The sequence below is a fragment of the Pezoporus flaviventris genome, unplaced genomic scaffold, assembly GCF_033815535.1.
Source record: "Pezoporus flaviventris isolate CSIRO_AGI_PZ_B2104156 unplaced genomic scaffold, CSIRO_AGI_Pfla_v1 ptg000006l, whole genome shotgun sequence".
In the NCBI taxonomy this organism is placed as follows: Eukaryota; Metazoa; Chordata; class Aves; order Psittaciformes; family Psittacidae; genus Pezoporus; species Pezoporus flaviventris.
In genome coordinates, this window is record NW_026892554.1 from 15,107,793 (window position 1) to 15,124,382 (window position 16,590).

Sequence of the window (16,590 nt, forward strand, 5' to 3'; positions counted from 1 at the left end):
ATCATCAGGGACTGTAGGTGATAGGACAAGGGGTAATGGGTTTAAACTTAAACAGGAAGTTCACGTTAGATGTAAACGAAAAGTTCTTCACTGTGAGGGTGGTAAGCCACTGGAACAAGTTGTCTAAAGAAGTGGTAGATGCTCCATTCCTGGCAGTCTTCAAGGCCAGGCTTAAACAAAGCTTTGGGCAACATGGTCTAGTGTGAAGAGTCCCTGCCCATGGCAGGGGATTGGAACTGGATTATTTTAAGGTCCTTTCCAACCCTAACTATTCTATGATTCTATGAATTCTGAATAATTCTGGTCCACCAAACCTCAGAATGGAATGGCTGTAGAAGTAAATGCCTGCTGGTCTGCAATCCTCCAGGTTCCCTCCTTCTCCAAGCCTTTTAATTTAAACATACAGAGGACATCTATTCTTGAATGAAATCAGAAATTTTCTGGGCATTTCTGTCTTTCTTTTTAATCAGTAAATCAGCAATACCAATGATCTCAGGATGACTGTAAATATTCTGGGTCATCACCGATAACAGTTCATATTACAAGACAAATTATTATACACTTATATTCTTTTTTTTTTTCCACTAAAATCTAAAGACTCTCAGCACTGAAGCATGCTGTAGCTGCCAAAATCTAGTTATCAGCATACACCCTCCTTTATATTACGGTTTTTGTTTCCTTGAGCTTTTAACAAGAACTATTTGGCAGAGACTGCTTTACAGTAAGAATAGGTGCTTTTTGTTCTTTTTTTAATAAAACAGGTGGATGGAATATTAGAAAGTTGGATTTGGAAAATGGCAGCAGCTCTGAAGTCTCAGCAAAAACAAATTAATGTGATCGTTGCAGACTGGCTTGTATCTGCTCACCAGCACTACCCCATTGCTGTACAGAATACACGCTACATAGGGCAGGAGATAGCCAACTTCCTGGAATGGCTGGAGGTAAGAGCCACCCATGTTTCTCTGGAAAAGGCCTATTTATCTGTTCTTATGCTTCTGCCACCTTTCTGAAATACTATGCTGATTAATGATATTCTTTTCAATACCTTATATTTCTTTAATACATTGAAAGTTTTTCTTCCATAAACTTTCACGACTTCATAAAACTTCCATTATGCAGGAGAAAAAAAAGCAAGTGCTCTTGCTTATTATTTTTTTATATATCTTTAGAGGTGAAAAAGCTTCATGCTATTTTAGCTTTTCAGTTAGCATGTGTCCAGACAGCTGAGAGTCCCACACTTTGAAAGCATACACACATAATCATTTGGAAGTGGTTATTCAGTAAAATGGGGCATGTTATCTGTGCTTTTATCTTCTGCTTTTAATGCAGAATTCAAGAATGCCATTGTGTCTGATTTTTGCCTCAGCTCCTCAAAGATTATTCTAAAATAATTAGAGATCCAGAACGTAAAGGGAGATCTTTCAAGCAGACAGACATGCCACACAAACAAGATGACAGGGAAGGAGCAGCAAGTATAGGGCCATGTTAACATAGTGACTCCTATCAAAACTACTACATAGGGAGCAGTTGCCATGGCTAGATTGAAAAGGCTGCAGACAAGTCTGCAAGGCATCGCTGGTCTCCAGCACTATTGAAGAAAACGCAGAAAGCAAACACTAGAATGAGAATCACTCATACAAACCAGGCAACTCTTATTTCCTTTATCTCCAGTACTAATTTAAGTTACCTAATTTGGAATTAAATTATACCTCTGGACCTCACAATGATTTTTTTAATACATTAATTTGAATATGGTGAGGCCTAAGGTGAAAGGGAAATACACTGCAAAGCCAAAAGATTTGTAGCAAATACTGTTGAATGGCTAAGCTGCTTTCAAAAGGAATGGCTAGAAGAAGCTGTCAGGTACCATGCCCAGCTAGGGACAACAGGCACAGAAGAGAAGGCAGAAGAGGGAGAGTCACTATTTTTTTGTTGTGGCATTAAAACAAACCTTAGCTCTTGGTCAAATGTAGTTTAAGTTGAGCCTAAAGTCATATTTTGAAGCTGTTTAATTATTGAATGAATGAAATGGTGGACTTTGTCCAGTTCCCAGGAGGACACACCACGTTGTCAACAATTAAAGACAGTCTGTGATTTCTCCACTGTCAGCAAACAAATTGAGGTCTGAATAAACAGTTCCTTGCTCCAGCACTGTAGGTAGCTTCTCTTGTACCACAGTATGCTCTAGGATTTAAATATACCACAAATTTTCACATCATTCAACTGAGTGCGTTCAAGCTGTACACCTTCCTTTTGTTGAAAAGCACTCCTCCTGAGTTTACCAGTGAAAAACCTCTTCATTCTAACTGTCCTAACTAGATAGTTATGCTTCTGTCTGCTTACAGGCTGGCGAGAATTTGGAATATCCTCAGTGGCTGTAACAAAAACTGCAGTGCTGTGCAACATTCTAATAAAGAATAAAATCAAACTAAATCTCAGCGCTCTTACTCCAAGAGTTAGTAGGGAAATTCTTTACAAGTCAGAAAAACTTTGAGCCTTGCAGCTCACATGAAATGCTTAAGATCTAGATAGTAGTAGCAGCGCTCAAATGTGTGGTGTTTTCCTGCTGCATGAAAAGGAGGCAAGGAATAACATTCAGACAGGAAAGATTCAACGCATGATCCACACACCTCATTTGACTTCCATCATGAGCATACAAGTTTCCTGTGCTGTAATTCATGGTATTCCTAGCTTGTAGTAAAGTATTTCACTGTCTACATTTCACATTTTCTGCATCTAAATCAAGCTGCCACTGTCTTCCAGGAATCCATTCAATTTTCCAGAAGCAATGCTCATCTGATTGGGTACAGCCTAGGAGCTCATGTTTCAGGATTTGCTGGAAGTTTTATCAGTGGTACGAACAAGATTGGAAGAATTACAGGTAAGAGACATAATTTTAAGAAATATAACAGTCAGTGGATTTAAGTTACACAGATATTTGATGTATCAATATCACATCAAAATTTAGCTGTTGAATAGCAATATTTGCCACAGTTTAGAAGATTCAACCCACTGTGTTAGAAATTAAGAATTAGGAAATTTAATTAAACACTTTTCAAAATGAAGTATCACCATATGTTGTATCCCTAATAGAGGCTTAAATTAAACAAAGTTAGCACTTGATTGTTTTCACAGAGGCAAATACACATGACTAGTTTGAAGTTCCAATTCTGATCGTGGATTCATTGCCACATATCACAGTTCCTTACACAACAGCTCTTGTGACAGTGCCTGCATGCCAAGAAGCTGATTTTACACTATGTGGTATACTACACCTGTGTGCACACTGAAGGACTTCAGTTCATCAGTGCTGCTTGTTCAAAGCATATTAGTATATCAAACCTCGATAATAAGTAGAAAATATTTAACCACATTAAAACGTATTTTGTGTAACGCCTATATGCATTCTTCAGTGCAAATTACTCAGACTTGTAACAATAAGCTTGAATATTTCACAGTGTAAAAGCTATTAAAAATAAAACTAATTGCATGCCTTGAGGGTGACATGCCTGCTTGTAGCCTGCATTAATAGTCTTGTCCAGTTACGTCTATGCAACTACGTTAGTCCATAATACCAACTTTAGAAGCTTGTTCTCAAAACTGAGGGCAGCTTTAAGCTATGCAGGCAGTCTTTCTCCATAAATCAGTTCCCAACAAAAAAGAGCACCATGCAAAAACATCTCGTACACCGGAAGTCAGTATGACTTCCCTCAGTGGTATATTATTTTTCTAAATACTGCAATAATTTGCCTTGAAGGCTTTTAAGCTGAACAATTATTAGAAAAAATGTCTAGCAGACATACAGTCTCTCAAGCAGTTAAGTGAAGCTTTATAAAGTTTCAGGTCCTAAATGTGGGCTAAAAGTCATCCTTGTGGGACTGGTATCTTCAAAAGGGCCTCTGAAATGCATGACCTCTAGAGTATGAAAACAAAATTAAGTAAACATCCCTCAGGTAATAAAGCAGGAGCAGTGTGGTTCGTCTATAACAAACAAATCGATCTCTGGGTCTGTGTCCTTGTGCATGCAGCAGTTACTGCTTATTACAGTGCCTGTGTTTACCTTTTGGTGTGATCTTGTACCCTCTGCACGACAAGTGTTCCTGGCATTGTTTCTATGGTGAAAGACCTTGTAAAGTACCAGTGCTGTCTTTTTTTAAACACTTATCACAAAATTTTCTCATAACAGTAAAAGAACAGCCTACCTGCACTACATCACAACTGGATTATTTGCATTTATTGCAGGCCTTGACCCCGCTGGTCCCTTGTTTGAAGGCATGTCACCAACAGACCGGTTATCTCCAGATGATGCAAACTTTGTAGACGCGATTCATACATTCACTAAACAGCACATGGGTCTCAGTGTTGGCATCAAGCAGCCTGTGGCTCATTTCGACTTTTACCCCAATGGAGGCACCTTTCAGCCTGGCTGTCACATCATGCATGTGTATAACCACATTGCAGAATACGGAATCACTGGTAAGAACCAATGGCACAAAATGGGAAGAAGCATTGCAGCTGCACTGAGGGTATCTTTGGGAAACTTTACAGATCTCTATGGTCTTAAACAGTATCTAGTGAGAGTATTACCTTCCATTATATGCAAGAAATTTGTTTTCTAAAATTTGGTTATCTGATTTTCACATGTATTGAGTTCAAACTGTTCTTACTGACTCCAGTAACGAATTTGGCTGCCTAGCACTTCAGAAAATGAGGCCACAAGCATCCTGCTGTCAAGCACTTCTGAATAATTTCAAAGGTATTTGTTTTAGCAGTAGAGGAAATGAGAAAAATTATTCTAATTAAGCCAGATTAATCTAGTGTGTAATTAATTATTTCAAATCAAATAAAACACAGGGCTGTACTACTCACCTCCTTAGTTCACCTTTTCCCAACTCCATGTCCTTCAGGTGCACAGATGAGGCTTTCTCTAGGACTTGACTGCCAGTGTTTGAGGCTGGGTTTTATAAATTGAAGTTTATTTCCAATGTACCTAAACATAAACATATAGAGAAACTGATACAACATACTGAAAAAGATAAGGTACTGATGCAACTATCAACACACTGCCTAAGAGTAGACTTGATAGCACCTAATTCATAACAAATGTGAAACCAAGCATCAGTTAGAAAGTTTATCAGTGAAAACACATAAAAACAGCCCATCATGATGTATCTTAATTACACAGGAGGAAACTTTTGTAATTTGATGACACAGAAGAAAAAGTTACCTCTCATAAAATCAGACCTATGTATTTAATAATGGTTTTAATACTTTTTTTTGGTCATTTCCCCTCAGTAGTTGCTGAAAACAGAATTCAATTCAACATGAGAGTTTGTCACTCTGATAGGGACAAAAGATGACATTAGTGGGTAAGCATCCAACAGACAACACTGTTCAACCATTCAGAATGCGACTGCTGCCTCTAATGTGGCATGATCTGAAAGACTGTATACAGCCTTAAATTGTATTTCATATTGACTATAACAGCCAGGACAATGAAATCAAGGTTCATATTTACAGTCTTAAACAGGCTAGAGAAGTTTAAGCAAATTATTCAATTTTATTACCAGGTGGCTTCAGCCAAACTATTTTTTAATGATCCTAAAAGTAAAGTTGCTACAATCTACGATTTCTGAGGCAAAATCTTGATGTAAAGGGGTGGGGGCTGGGGAGAAGGAAAAAATAATTATGTGAAGGGTAGTAAAAGGGCATGCGGGGAACAATAACATATTGCTTAAAGCTGGTTACTGTACTTCTCTGCAGTTGAAACGTGGGAACAAGGAAGAGGAAAGAGGCACAAGGGCATGAAAAATTTTGTTGTTTGCATTTTTTCAGGCATTGCTCAAACTGTGAAATGTGCTCATGAGAGGTCAGTTCATTTGTTCATCGACTCTCTGCTTCACAATGACAAGCAGAGCACAGCGTACTGGTGCAATGACATCAACACTTTCAACAAGGGAATGTGTCTCAGCTGTAGAAAGAACCGGTGCAACACACTGGGCTACAACATCAGGGAGGAACGGCTCCCAAAAAGCAGACGTCTCTTTCTGAAAACAAGAGCTCGTATGCCTTTCAAAGGTTTGTGGGAATACTTGTTACAGTGTCCAGATCAATCACAGAGTGTGAAAATGAGCCTAAGCTTTGGGATCCTGTTTACTCATTTATTAAAGCTTATAAAAATCCATGGGAATAATAAATTTGCTGAGATAACTAAGGATCCCCATAGGCCATGTTGATGCCCTTTCATCAAGATCCTGACAATGTTTCTGTGGGGAAAAGCATGCTGCATACTCGCCACAGGCTGGCTAACTGTGGATCTGAGGCCTCGGGGATGCTTTGGGTCCTGATCTACAGGATCTTCCTGCAACTGGCCTGTGTGGATTTGTGATCAGATATGCAGGCATACAGCCAAGCCAAAAAAGGAGCAGGATTGCTTTGGGAGGCCTCTAAACCAGCCTGTTCCAAGTATGCCCAAATTTTATCTGCAATTAGCCTACAAGGTGACATATTACTTTTGAAACAATGGACAGAAAACAGAACAACATGGACTTTTACAGGGCAGAACAGTAGCACTAAAACTGTGACCTGAAGTCCATTAAATTACTTTATCAAGAGCACAAAATGACAACTTTCAAAGTTCAGAGAGACCATCAGTGTGGCTTCCTGCACATATTACCAGAAGGGAAGCACGGTGACAGGGAAATGAGGCCTGTCTGCCTCAAAATGGTGCAGGCCTGGCTGTAGGCTGATTGCGCCTCAGCTGTCAGAGACTGAAAACAACTGCTGCTGACGAGCAAACATTCACCTCCTAGTGGAAAGCTCTGCGTGCATTTCAAGCAAGAACAAGCAGGACTGTGCGGGACGAATGGCAGGGACTTCTTCCAAGGGGCTTTCAGTGCAGGTACTTCTGCTGCGTGCTGCTCCTCCTCACCACTTCCTTCCCCGGCTCCCGAGGCGGCACACGGCGAGCAGCGCAGGGCACAGCCCAGGCAGCGGCCCCGCTCACGGCTTGTGAGCAGCTCCCACCTCCTCCGTGCGCCCGCAGGCACACACTGCACCACAGCCCTACCCTCCCCTCAGCGCGGCAGCGCCAGGGCCCTGCCTGCCCCCAGGCTCCCCCAGCAGCCATGTAGGCCCCGCACCACTGCACTCCCCGGCCTGTTGTGCCTGGCACAGCCAGAAAGTGGGTGCTTCTCTCAGAGCGGGTCAGCCCGCTTGTCCCTTACCCAAGATGCTGGGCTTGGGGAAGCACTTGGAATGTCAGCAGTGCGCCCCGGCACGGACACTGAGGGGCTTCCCGGTCCTGGGGAAAAGCGCTTATAAATGTTGCTTGCATTACACATCTTGTCTCCTCGCAGTGCCTGGTACTCAGCTGCAATAGCACAGATTAAAAAACCCACACGAATTCAGGTACTTTTAAAATAATTTTGACGTCTTCCACTAATGCAGCTGTGAAGTACTCAAGTGATGACTCCAGAGGGGTCTCCTCAGCCCTCAAGGATACTCAAAGCAGCTGAATCTGCTGGATCTCATCTTATACTTTTAAAAATGCTTCAGGAAGCGACTTTAAGTACATTTTAAGATGCCATAGGCTGTGCCTAGCTCCCAGTGTGACTTTGCTGCAGTACAGTCAGGTCACCCTCAGAATGAGGAAGGCGAGTTGCTCTGAGGGCACCACGCCTGGGCACAGAAACACGATCCCTATGGTGCGTTCTTTGGATGCGGAGATAGTTTCAGCTTGTGGTAAAATATCTGTGTCTTGCTGGCTTTGATTTCAATTTAAACATGTTGCATTTTGATGCCTGGAACTGTTTTGCTTCAAAAAACTATCCTTGCTGCATACACAGATAGTGGTGCTCCAGACAATAGTCTCCTTTCACAAAGGTTCCCAAACAAGGCGGCAACTGTGGGAGGGTGCAGACAAAGTCATCTTTGTAATGCTCTTAAAAAAAAAAAATAGGTTTGAAGATCACGTGAAAAGCCCAAACAGAAGAAATTTCAGAAAAATCAGCATTATCCTTCACAGTGCTCCGCGCCCTCACAAAATCTGGTGTTTCATTTTTCAAGTTAATGGCATTATATTCTGGAATGCACTTTAATCCAGTTCAAACAAAAAACATTTGTTACAAAGAAGTTAACATTTATAATAAAGCTCTGATGGGACCCTGAGTCAGAGTTTTTATGTGAATATGCTCTCCTTTTTCCCCTAAAGTGAGTGTCATAACCACAGTAAAAGCCTGGGCTTTATCAGAATATACACTAGAATAATCAATTTTTACATTGAGGGAAAACTCAAGACAGTTTAGTAATAAAAGGGACTATAAACAAGCCTCTGCCTGCTTTGTCTTCATGAGGTTTGTAGCAAAGAAGCAGCCATTTTGTTTTCTGGCACCTTTTCTAGGGAAAATACATTGTTCACTGACATACATTAACTAGGAAACAACACAAAAAGTTACAGCTTTTCCAGAAAATGCCTTCCATTGTGAACAGAGAGCTACACACACACACACAAAACAAATCGATCTGTGCACGTACATAAAAAGATGACAGCAGTATGGTGGATCCACTCTCAGATGTAGCCAAGCCTGAAGTGGGTGAGGAGAGGAAATGAGCAAAGAGCATCTTTCTACTCAAAAACTAGTGTGCAATAATATTTTACGAGGACAGTTTCCCATGTGTAATTTGATCAGATTGCAAGGATAAATGCAAGCACCTTTAATTCTTTCAAATACTCTGTGATCTTTGTTAATAGCAGTTACTTAAGGTTTTCTTCCTTAACACCTAAATCTATCAGTTTTGTCAGAAGGTGGCTGGTAGAATCACCAGACAGAAGAGTTCTGAACATTCAGATCTAGTTGATAATATCTCTGTGCACATGGCCTCTAACTCTTAGGATTTGGTTGTTGGGGTTTGTTTGGTTTTTTTTCATGATTTGCTGATGTCAAGCTGCTCACAACCAGTACTCTGAAGATTTAATTCTTCATTCTGACAATATTCAGTTCAAAGACTTCCCTAGACACTGTTCTTCTACAAATCCACCAAATCGCAAAGTATTAATGATATCTTTCTTACAGTAATGTGCTTGAACAAAGTCACATTGTTAACATATGCATGTTAAGCACAATGTATTATTATGCAGTCAAAGAAAGTTTGCGAGTCATCTGTTTCACAGGACAATTTTCCAGCTGATCAGTGAAGAGGCCTGACTACATTGCGTAAATTCTTCAATCTGTGTCATACATCTCTAGCTATGTCCAGTCATAAGAATTTGTCTGGTAATTACATAGAGGGCTTGCCAGAAATTCTAAAAACTAAACTTAAGAAAAGCTGAAATATTTCCCATGGAAGAATGTTTTATCTACAAAGGCAACTCAACCAGGTTACCCTTTTCCTTTTTTTTTCCATCCTTTTAAATAGAGCAACAGATCTCCAAACTCCAAGGGATTACACAGCACAGCAACAATCACAACAACAACAACAAAAAAGATTTGATTGCAACACATCTGTCTAAAAAATAAAATACAGTATCAATCCAATTTTATTTTGCCTGAGAAATCTATTGCTTCTTTGACTATTAATTTTATCACTTTGCAAATTCTTCTTTTCTACAGTCTATCATTATCAGTTCAAGATCCACTTCATCAATGAAATCCCAGGCAAGCATTTAGAGCCAACTTTTACCATGTCTCTGACAGGCACTAAGGAGGATGCTAAAAGCTTGCCCATCACACTGTAAGTATTGATATTACACATCGCTATGCAAGTGAGAAAGAAGGTGCCAATTTATTACACTCTCACGTATGTAAATTGCTATGTGTGAAATGATTTAGTACAGGTAAGTGAAGGTGAACTGGAAATTGTCTTCTCTTCACCCATGTTCCCTAAAAATCACAAACTTTTATAATGTTCATACTGGCTTTGCACGGAAAATCTCTATAAACCAAATTTAGTAATCTTGGAAGTTTCCCTGAATGCTAAGTATCCTGTCCACTTGTGTCTGGTCCATCTCATGGGTAACAGAGGGAGATCTAATAAACTAAAACACAAATAAATAAGCAGCTGTAATTAAGGTAAATAATTTTGGATATTTCTTATGATAGACACCATATGCATTAACAGAAGAGAAGGCAACAGAGTGGGTCAGAATTTGCTCTAGCAGACAAAAGATACAACGTAGATGCTATTATGGGACACCTTTTATTTTGTTGTCAGAAACCCCAACTGCTTCACCAGCTGTTCAGGCTTCTCCAGCTGTTCACTTCTTTTTCAGCATGTTGCCATATTTTGCCACTTTATGCACCTGGAGGAAGAGTATCCTAGAGATAGTAAGGGTCCCTTTTGGAGAAGGAGGAGGAAACATAGTTCCTTCTTTGGTTTTAAAGAGAAGAGCAAACTAATTGTTTGGGTTTTTTTTCACTTTAACCATAATAATTAAGACAGCATTATTCTGGTTTTGTTTTCTGCAGAGCTGAAAGTATAAATGGGAATAAAACCTACTCTTTTCTCATCACCCTGGACACTGATATTGGTGAGGTAATAATGATCAAGTTAAAATGGGAAGGAACTGCAGTTTGGGAAAATCTCTGGGACACAGTTCAAACCATAATGACATGGACAAAAGGCACCCGTCAACCAGGCCTTATAGTGAAGACAATAAAAGTGAAAGCAGGGGAAACACAGCAAAAGTAAGTGTACTGAAAGTACAATTTGAAATAACACCACAGATATTTGGCACACAGGTTATTTTCATTCAAATGCAAGCATCCGAGTGCCAGCACTCTTCACCAATGGTGAATTTATCCATGTACAATAACTGACTTTGCCCCCTCCTATCAGACTGCATGATTTTCAAGTGAATTAAATAATTACTTTGGGTTTAGGTCAGAAATTAATAGTAGGAAATGTTCAGGCTCACCATCTGAGTTTAAGGCACAGTAGCCTTGGGTGGTGGTTTTGTTGATACATGGGAATAGAAGATGGAGGAGTCAGCATACATATCCAAGGAAGAATTTTAACAAGTTCTGCAATGCAATTTTTCCACACAATTAATTACAATAACTGATAACAATTTGTGACTTATTTTCAGAATGTGATTATCTCACTCCATAAGGAACATATGACATTTCAAAGAAACAAGATACTTTGTAAGATAAATATTGGCTCCAACATTAATGTGATGAAAAATTTGAATTCCTACTTACAAAAAATATGCTAAATCTTAATTATTTGACTTTCAGTATGTAATTAATAGAGAAACTCAGCATCTCCATTCTTGAAAGTTTTCACTAAAATATCAAATCTAGAACTACACAGTTATCTCATTATTCATTGAAGTTAAGGGTTCAAAATTCCCTTTTTTTTACCTCATCCATACAAGAGCCAGTCCAGTGTCTGATAGCTGATAAGGAGTTACTACACCGTGGAGGCTGTGTAAGAGGTTCCTGAAATGATACATTGTGGAAGCAAAGCTTCAGCTACAGACATTTTGAAATTCCTGTGGTGGGTGAGCAGAATGTGAGCAGTCCTCGAAAACAAGAAGACTGTACATACTTGTACATATCATACTTTCACTGGCATTTGACACCAATTTTTGCACTCTGGTTGTTCTTTTTTAAATAGTGTGAATTCAGTGATGTGACTTTTGGTAGCTGATCTCTGAAGTAGCACTAGAAATGAGCTTTCTGAAGAAAAAAATATGAATGCAAACAAGTTAGTGTCTTGTTTGGGTTTTTTTTGGGGGGGGGGGGTAGGGTGTGAGGGTGTGTGGGGAGGGTGTGTGGAAGTGTTCGTTTTTCCTTTTTCCCCTGCTGATTGCTTTGAAACTGTATCACCAAGTCTGAGTGGCTCTGTTCTCTACGTACAGCAACGCTAATGACACTTTTGCTTATTCACTCAAAGAAATTTCTGCCAGAAGACAGAATAACAAGAATTGTAATGATTTCCACTGCTTTAATCCTTGGAGAATTTTTACTGAGCAGTTTAATTAAGGTTAATGAGAAAAGCATGTCTTGCCTTGTAACTGTGGCTCAGGCTTGGAAGGGGATTTTTTTCCTTGCTATAGTCTCTTTCTTACCAGCACCAGTTATTACTACTGAAGACTTTCTGTGGAACAATACTTATTGGCAGAGATGCATCTCCTTGATACTGAAAAAAAAAGGCAAATCAAACAATTGAAAGAGACATTCTCATAAGACAATCTGTGTGTGGTGAGAGGCAGAGAAAGGATCACATTTTATTGGATTTTGTCCCCCTGGAATTGTATTTTGTAGGTATTTTCCTAACGCAGCACTTGGCACATGCTCCTGCAATCAAAAGCTACTTCTTAAAAGTGATGATCCCAAATCAGTACTGACCTAGCTGCTAGAGCAAATTATAGCGTAGTATACACCACAAATCAGAGAGCTCTTTAACTACACATTTTTGTACCTTGGGAATGAAGGCTGTGGAAAGATTATGTCAGGTATACTCATTTTTCTAACCAGATAGCTCCTGTGCAATACAGCTGTGTCAATAACCTGGCACAAGCCAATTACTGCTGATGTACTATGTAAGAAATCCTAAGAAATAGGTATCTGAGAGGCGGGTAGTTGTTATACTAACAAAAATGATGCTAGTATCTTGAGGTACCTAATGCTCCTTACAAGTTTTTTTTGCTGCAAGCATAAATGGGAGTTTGTGTCAAGATTTTAATGGATAATGATAACCCTCTGGGGTTTGTTCTGTGCAATCTGGTCATGGTTATGGAAATGATGTGTTACTGTTGAAATACTGTATTAATGCTTGATGGAAAAATGAAAGATTATTAGGTGATTCTAGAAGGAAGGGTAAAGGACATTTAAGGAAAAGTATTTTCTTCAAAGAGAAGAGCCTGTAGATTTTGATGTTCTTGGAAAGACCAAACATAATGGATCAAAGAAACAGGAAGTTTGCAAATCCAATACTGAAAAATGGTAATAAACACAAGATGTGTTTTGAGCTGTTTGGTCCTTTTCTCAAGCATTTGAACAAACTGTTGACAATATTTTTATCTCCACATACCTTTACCTCACAACAGTTGCAGAATTTATATGAATGATAACTTTTCCTTTGTTAGATTATCTAATGAGAAACACTTAGGCACAACATAAGGGCATAAAAAGTAGTTAATAAAAGACAATTATGAGCAATAAAATACTAGATTCTAACATATTTGAGTTCCATATATAGAAAAAAATTCCGTAGCATATGGAGTTGCTGGTGGGTTTAGCATCCTACATAACAAATTTTTAATGACCTCAGCTAAATACCAGTCTCCAGCTAAGGGCTAGCAGGCCAAATAGTGCAACCCTGGTAGTAAGAGTTGAAACAATGGCCATCGAGAATACAAAGACAAAAGTGCGGGTATGTGATGGAGAAAAGCATGCCGTGTATGACACCAGAAAGAGACAGAGGGATAATACACTCAGTTGCCTGCTCCTTTTACTCACCTACTATTTGGTAGCCAGATACATCTCTTTCCTCACAAGCCGGTGAAAACAGACACCTTCCTGTAAAAGACAAGATAAAGTCAGATTCAGTGTATCTAGAGAGCACACTTTTATAAAGATAGTAGCCTTAAAAAGTAACTTTATGCTTACGTGCTGTGTTTTCTTTCTAGAGCGACGTTTTGTTCTCAAAGCATTGACAACCTTCACCTTTATCCAGCACAAGAGAAAACATTCGTGAGATGTGAAGATCGCTTTCAGGGGCAAAACAGAAAATGAGTAAGAACACAAAAATCAACAACTCACCAGGATACATTCAAAATAACACACATCTAGCAAAATGTTTTAAAAAGATGCAGCTACATTACATTTAAATATCCTGCTAGTTTCAGAGGTGGTGAAGAAAATATACTAAAACTTTAGATTTTGTGATGCAATAGTAAGCTGAAATAGTGCTTTGTCCATCTAGGAGCCTGCTCTCAAAGAGATCAATGAGTGATTTCAAGGCAACTCTCAATTTTAAGTTGTTTAAAGTTTTAGAGAAACAGCCGCTCACTAGGAATAGAAGAATTGCTCTTGGAAAGAATCATCTCGATAAGCTTTTGGAAAACTGTATTTTGTTCAATTTAAGGGAAAAAAAGCCTCATTTCCCATTAAATACTTTGAAACATTAATAGCTACTACTGTCAGTTAAAACTTTCTTGTATTATTTCCTCATGAAGGGGAAATTCGTTAATTCATAGAAGGAAATATTCCCAAATAGATAAAATTGTTAACAAAGAGTTTGAGCTTTTTACTTTATAGAATTCCAAAACTAAAATGCATCTCAACATACAGAATGCTTGAGGTATTGTTCATAACCATATGACCCTAAAAATGCTTTGTTGTTTAACCATTTTAAAGCACTGATTTAAATTACTAGTAATTGAATTATTTTATTGATGCTTATTATACTACACACAATTCTAGCACAACTAAGTTAACTTTTGCTTTAAAATCATACTTTCATGAGCAGGTAATGCCTGGAGATTTTTAGATTTTAAATTACTGTTTAGCAGATTTTTAGTATTATTTGGAACTACATGAATAAATGAAAATGGTAAAACCCTCAAACATCTTCAGTGCATGATCTTATAAATTCAGACATACAATTCCCTTGTTTCTTATGTCAGAATAGAAACTTCATAAACATTATTGTCTCAGATTATTTTTATGGTTAGTGCATACTGAAATGTTTGTATGTCAGAGTATTTAATTTGTCACTTTGTAATGCTAGGCACAAGATTCATTAAAAAATATGTTTCTACAGCTCTGTGCTCTGAATGTAACTTGTTTTGAATGTTCTCTAAATGGTAAAATATGTGCGAGATCGTTCTCAGGCCTGGGGCAAGCATATTTTCCATTCCAAGATATTGTGGGGAATCTGAATCAAAATATATCGATGTTCTCAGAATGCAAGTGAGATTTATTTAAAAAGCACAACAAATGAACAAGTGGAGCAGAGCGAGCAATCCTGCAAACAACAGTGATCAAATGATGAATGCATCTTTGCCAGCCGTTCAGAATACTAGCTTTTAACTTCTGAAAGCTGTTCTCAGTAATTACTATTCCTGAACCAAAAACGCTGACCAAATACAATGGGAACTGAAGATACTTACTTTCCAAATGGGAATGGCTGTCCTTACAGAGGTATACGTTTCAGAAGCTAACCTAATATTTAAGATGGTCACTTGGAGTAGATTCTTGATTAGGAGAGATATTTATAGATTTTGATACAAATTCCATATAAAAGAACCTGTAGGTCTGCACTGAAAGTTTCTGCTTTAAAAGATTTTGCTCAAGAAAAAAGGTTGTTTTTTTCTTAAATACAGAAAGCATTTCTACCTTGTCAAAAATTAAAATGTGATTAATTCAAAGCTTCAGGTTGGTACCCTGATTTCCTGACACAATTGTTTTATTACAGCTCTGTACAATGTTCTGTGCTTACATATAAACTGATCACTTAAATACAGTAGCTGAAAGTCCAATCAGGAGTGCACGCAGAAAGAGAACATTTCAGCAACACCATATGCTATAATCCACTGGAGACACTTAATTGTTAGACACCCAGTGACAGCAGTTTTAGGTGCATAAATTTAAAATGGACTGTGTCCTGAAGAATGACAGAGAAGGAACAAATGATGATGTGGCCGGTTTAGTGTTGAAAGCACAACGAAAAACGAGACTGAAAAGCATGCACGTGGCTAAGTCAAATTACGCATCTCCCTACACTGTTCCCTACACTAGAATTCAGTTTTTGCTTTTAGAAGAAGCTAGATCTGCCACTCTTACTTCTCATGTTACAGGTTGGGTTGTTTATAAAAGATGTGTCCATTTATAGAACTGAAACACCGCCACGTGAATTTTATCTATGCCATTCATTAAGCTATGAACTCTGCAAGCTTTCAGAACCACATCCTACCCTGCTCTTCAATGGGCTTTGTCAGAAGATCCTGAAAGATGACAGAGCAAGAGACAAAGGCTAGAAAGAACTGGACTGTGCTCCTCCAGTGCAGAAAAAAATGTTAGTGCTTCACTATACCTGAAAGAAAAAGAGCACGAGAGTTGGCAAGACAGCTTTTAATGAGATTTGTATAATGTAAAACATTCAAAGAGCCTTTCGAGTCATGCTTTTCCTCTAGTTACACATCCTAACACACTTAACATTTTAGACATTAAATTGGCATTTCTTTCACCTTAGTATCGATTCTGTGGTGAAAAGGCTGATAAAGGGATCTAAACTTCAGGAGAAGCAAGCTTGCAAGCACTAGATCAGGAAAAGCAGGTGAAAAAAAAAGAGGTATCTACAGGGTGCTGAAACTCAGGGAATGAGATACTGCAGTTTGAGGGCTTCTGAAGATTTTGAGGTGGGGGGGAGGCTGGGTGAGAAGAACTGTTCTCCAGTTCAACTGACTGGTATATCCCCAAATAAAGCAACTTGAAAACTTCCATAAATCAAATAGGAAAATTAAAAGACCATTCCGTGTTTGATCTCTTGCAGATATGAAGATATTCTGATGTCTTCTGTAGAAATATGTCCAAATAAATCCTGTCCCTGTGTTTTGACAGCCATTACACTGATTTCTGA

At 38.6% G+C, this 16,590-nt stretch overlaps 1 protein-coding gene and 1 long non-coding RNA gene across 2 annotated transcripts in view; one reads left to right on the forward strand and one right to left on the reverse strand.

The window, feature by feature from the left end:
- Window positions 1-14,771, forward strand: part of LIPC (lipase C, hepatic type) — a 54,573-nt gene extending 39,802 nt beyond the window's left edge. Inside the window, exons 3-9 of the mRNA XM_061447067.1 lie at window positions 762-941; window positions 2,764-2,881; window positions 4,243-4,476; window positions 5,836-6,078; window positions 9,612-9,732; window positions 10,467-10,685; window positions 13,637-14,771. Coding sequence (XP_061303051.1) covers window positions 762-941; window positions 2,764-2,881; window positions 4,243-4,476; window positions 5,836-6,078; window positions 9,612-9,732; window positions 10,467-10,685; window positions 13,637-13,742 — 1,221 coding nt within the window. The 3' untranslated portion in view covers window positions 13,743-14,771. The remainder of the gene's footprint in view (window positions 1-761; window positions 942-2,763; window positions 2,882-4,242; window positions 4,477-5,835; window positions 6,079-9,611; window positions 9,733-10,466; window positions 10,686-13,636) is intronic.
- On the reverse strand, window positions 10,876-13,655 carry LOC133266026 (uncharacterized). The gene is made up of 2 exons (XR_009742232.1): window positions 13,467-13,655; window positions 10,876-12,137 (listed from the first exon to the last, which is right to left on the reverse strand). It is a non-coding gene; the product is annotated as an uncharacterized LOC133266026 (long non-coding RNA).
- Window positions 14,772-16,590: the final 1,819 nt, after the last annotated feature.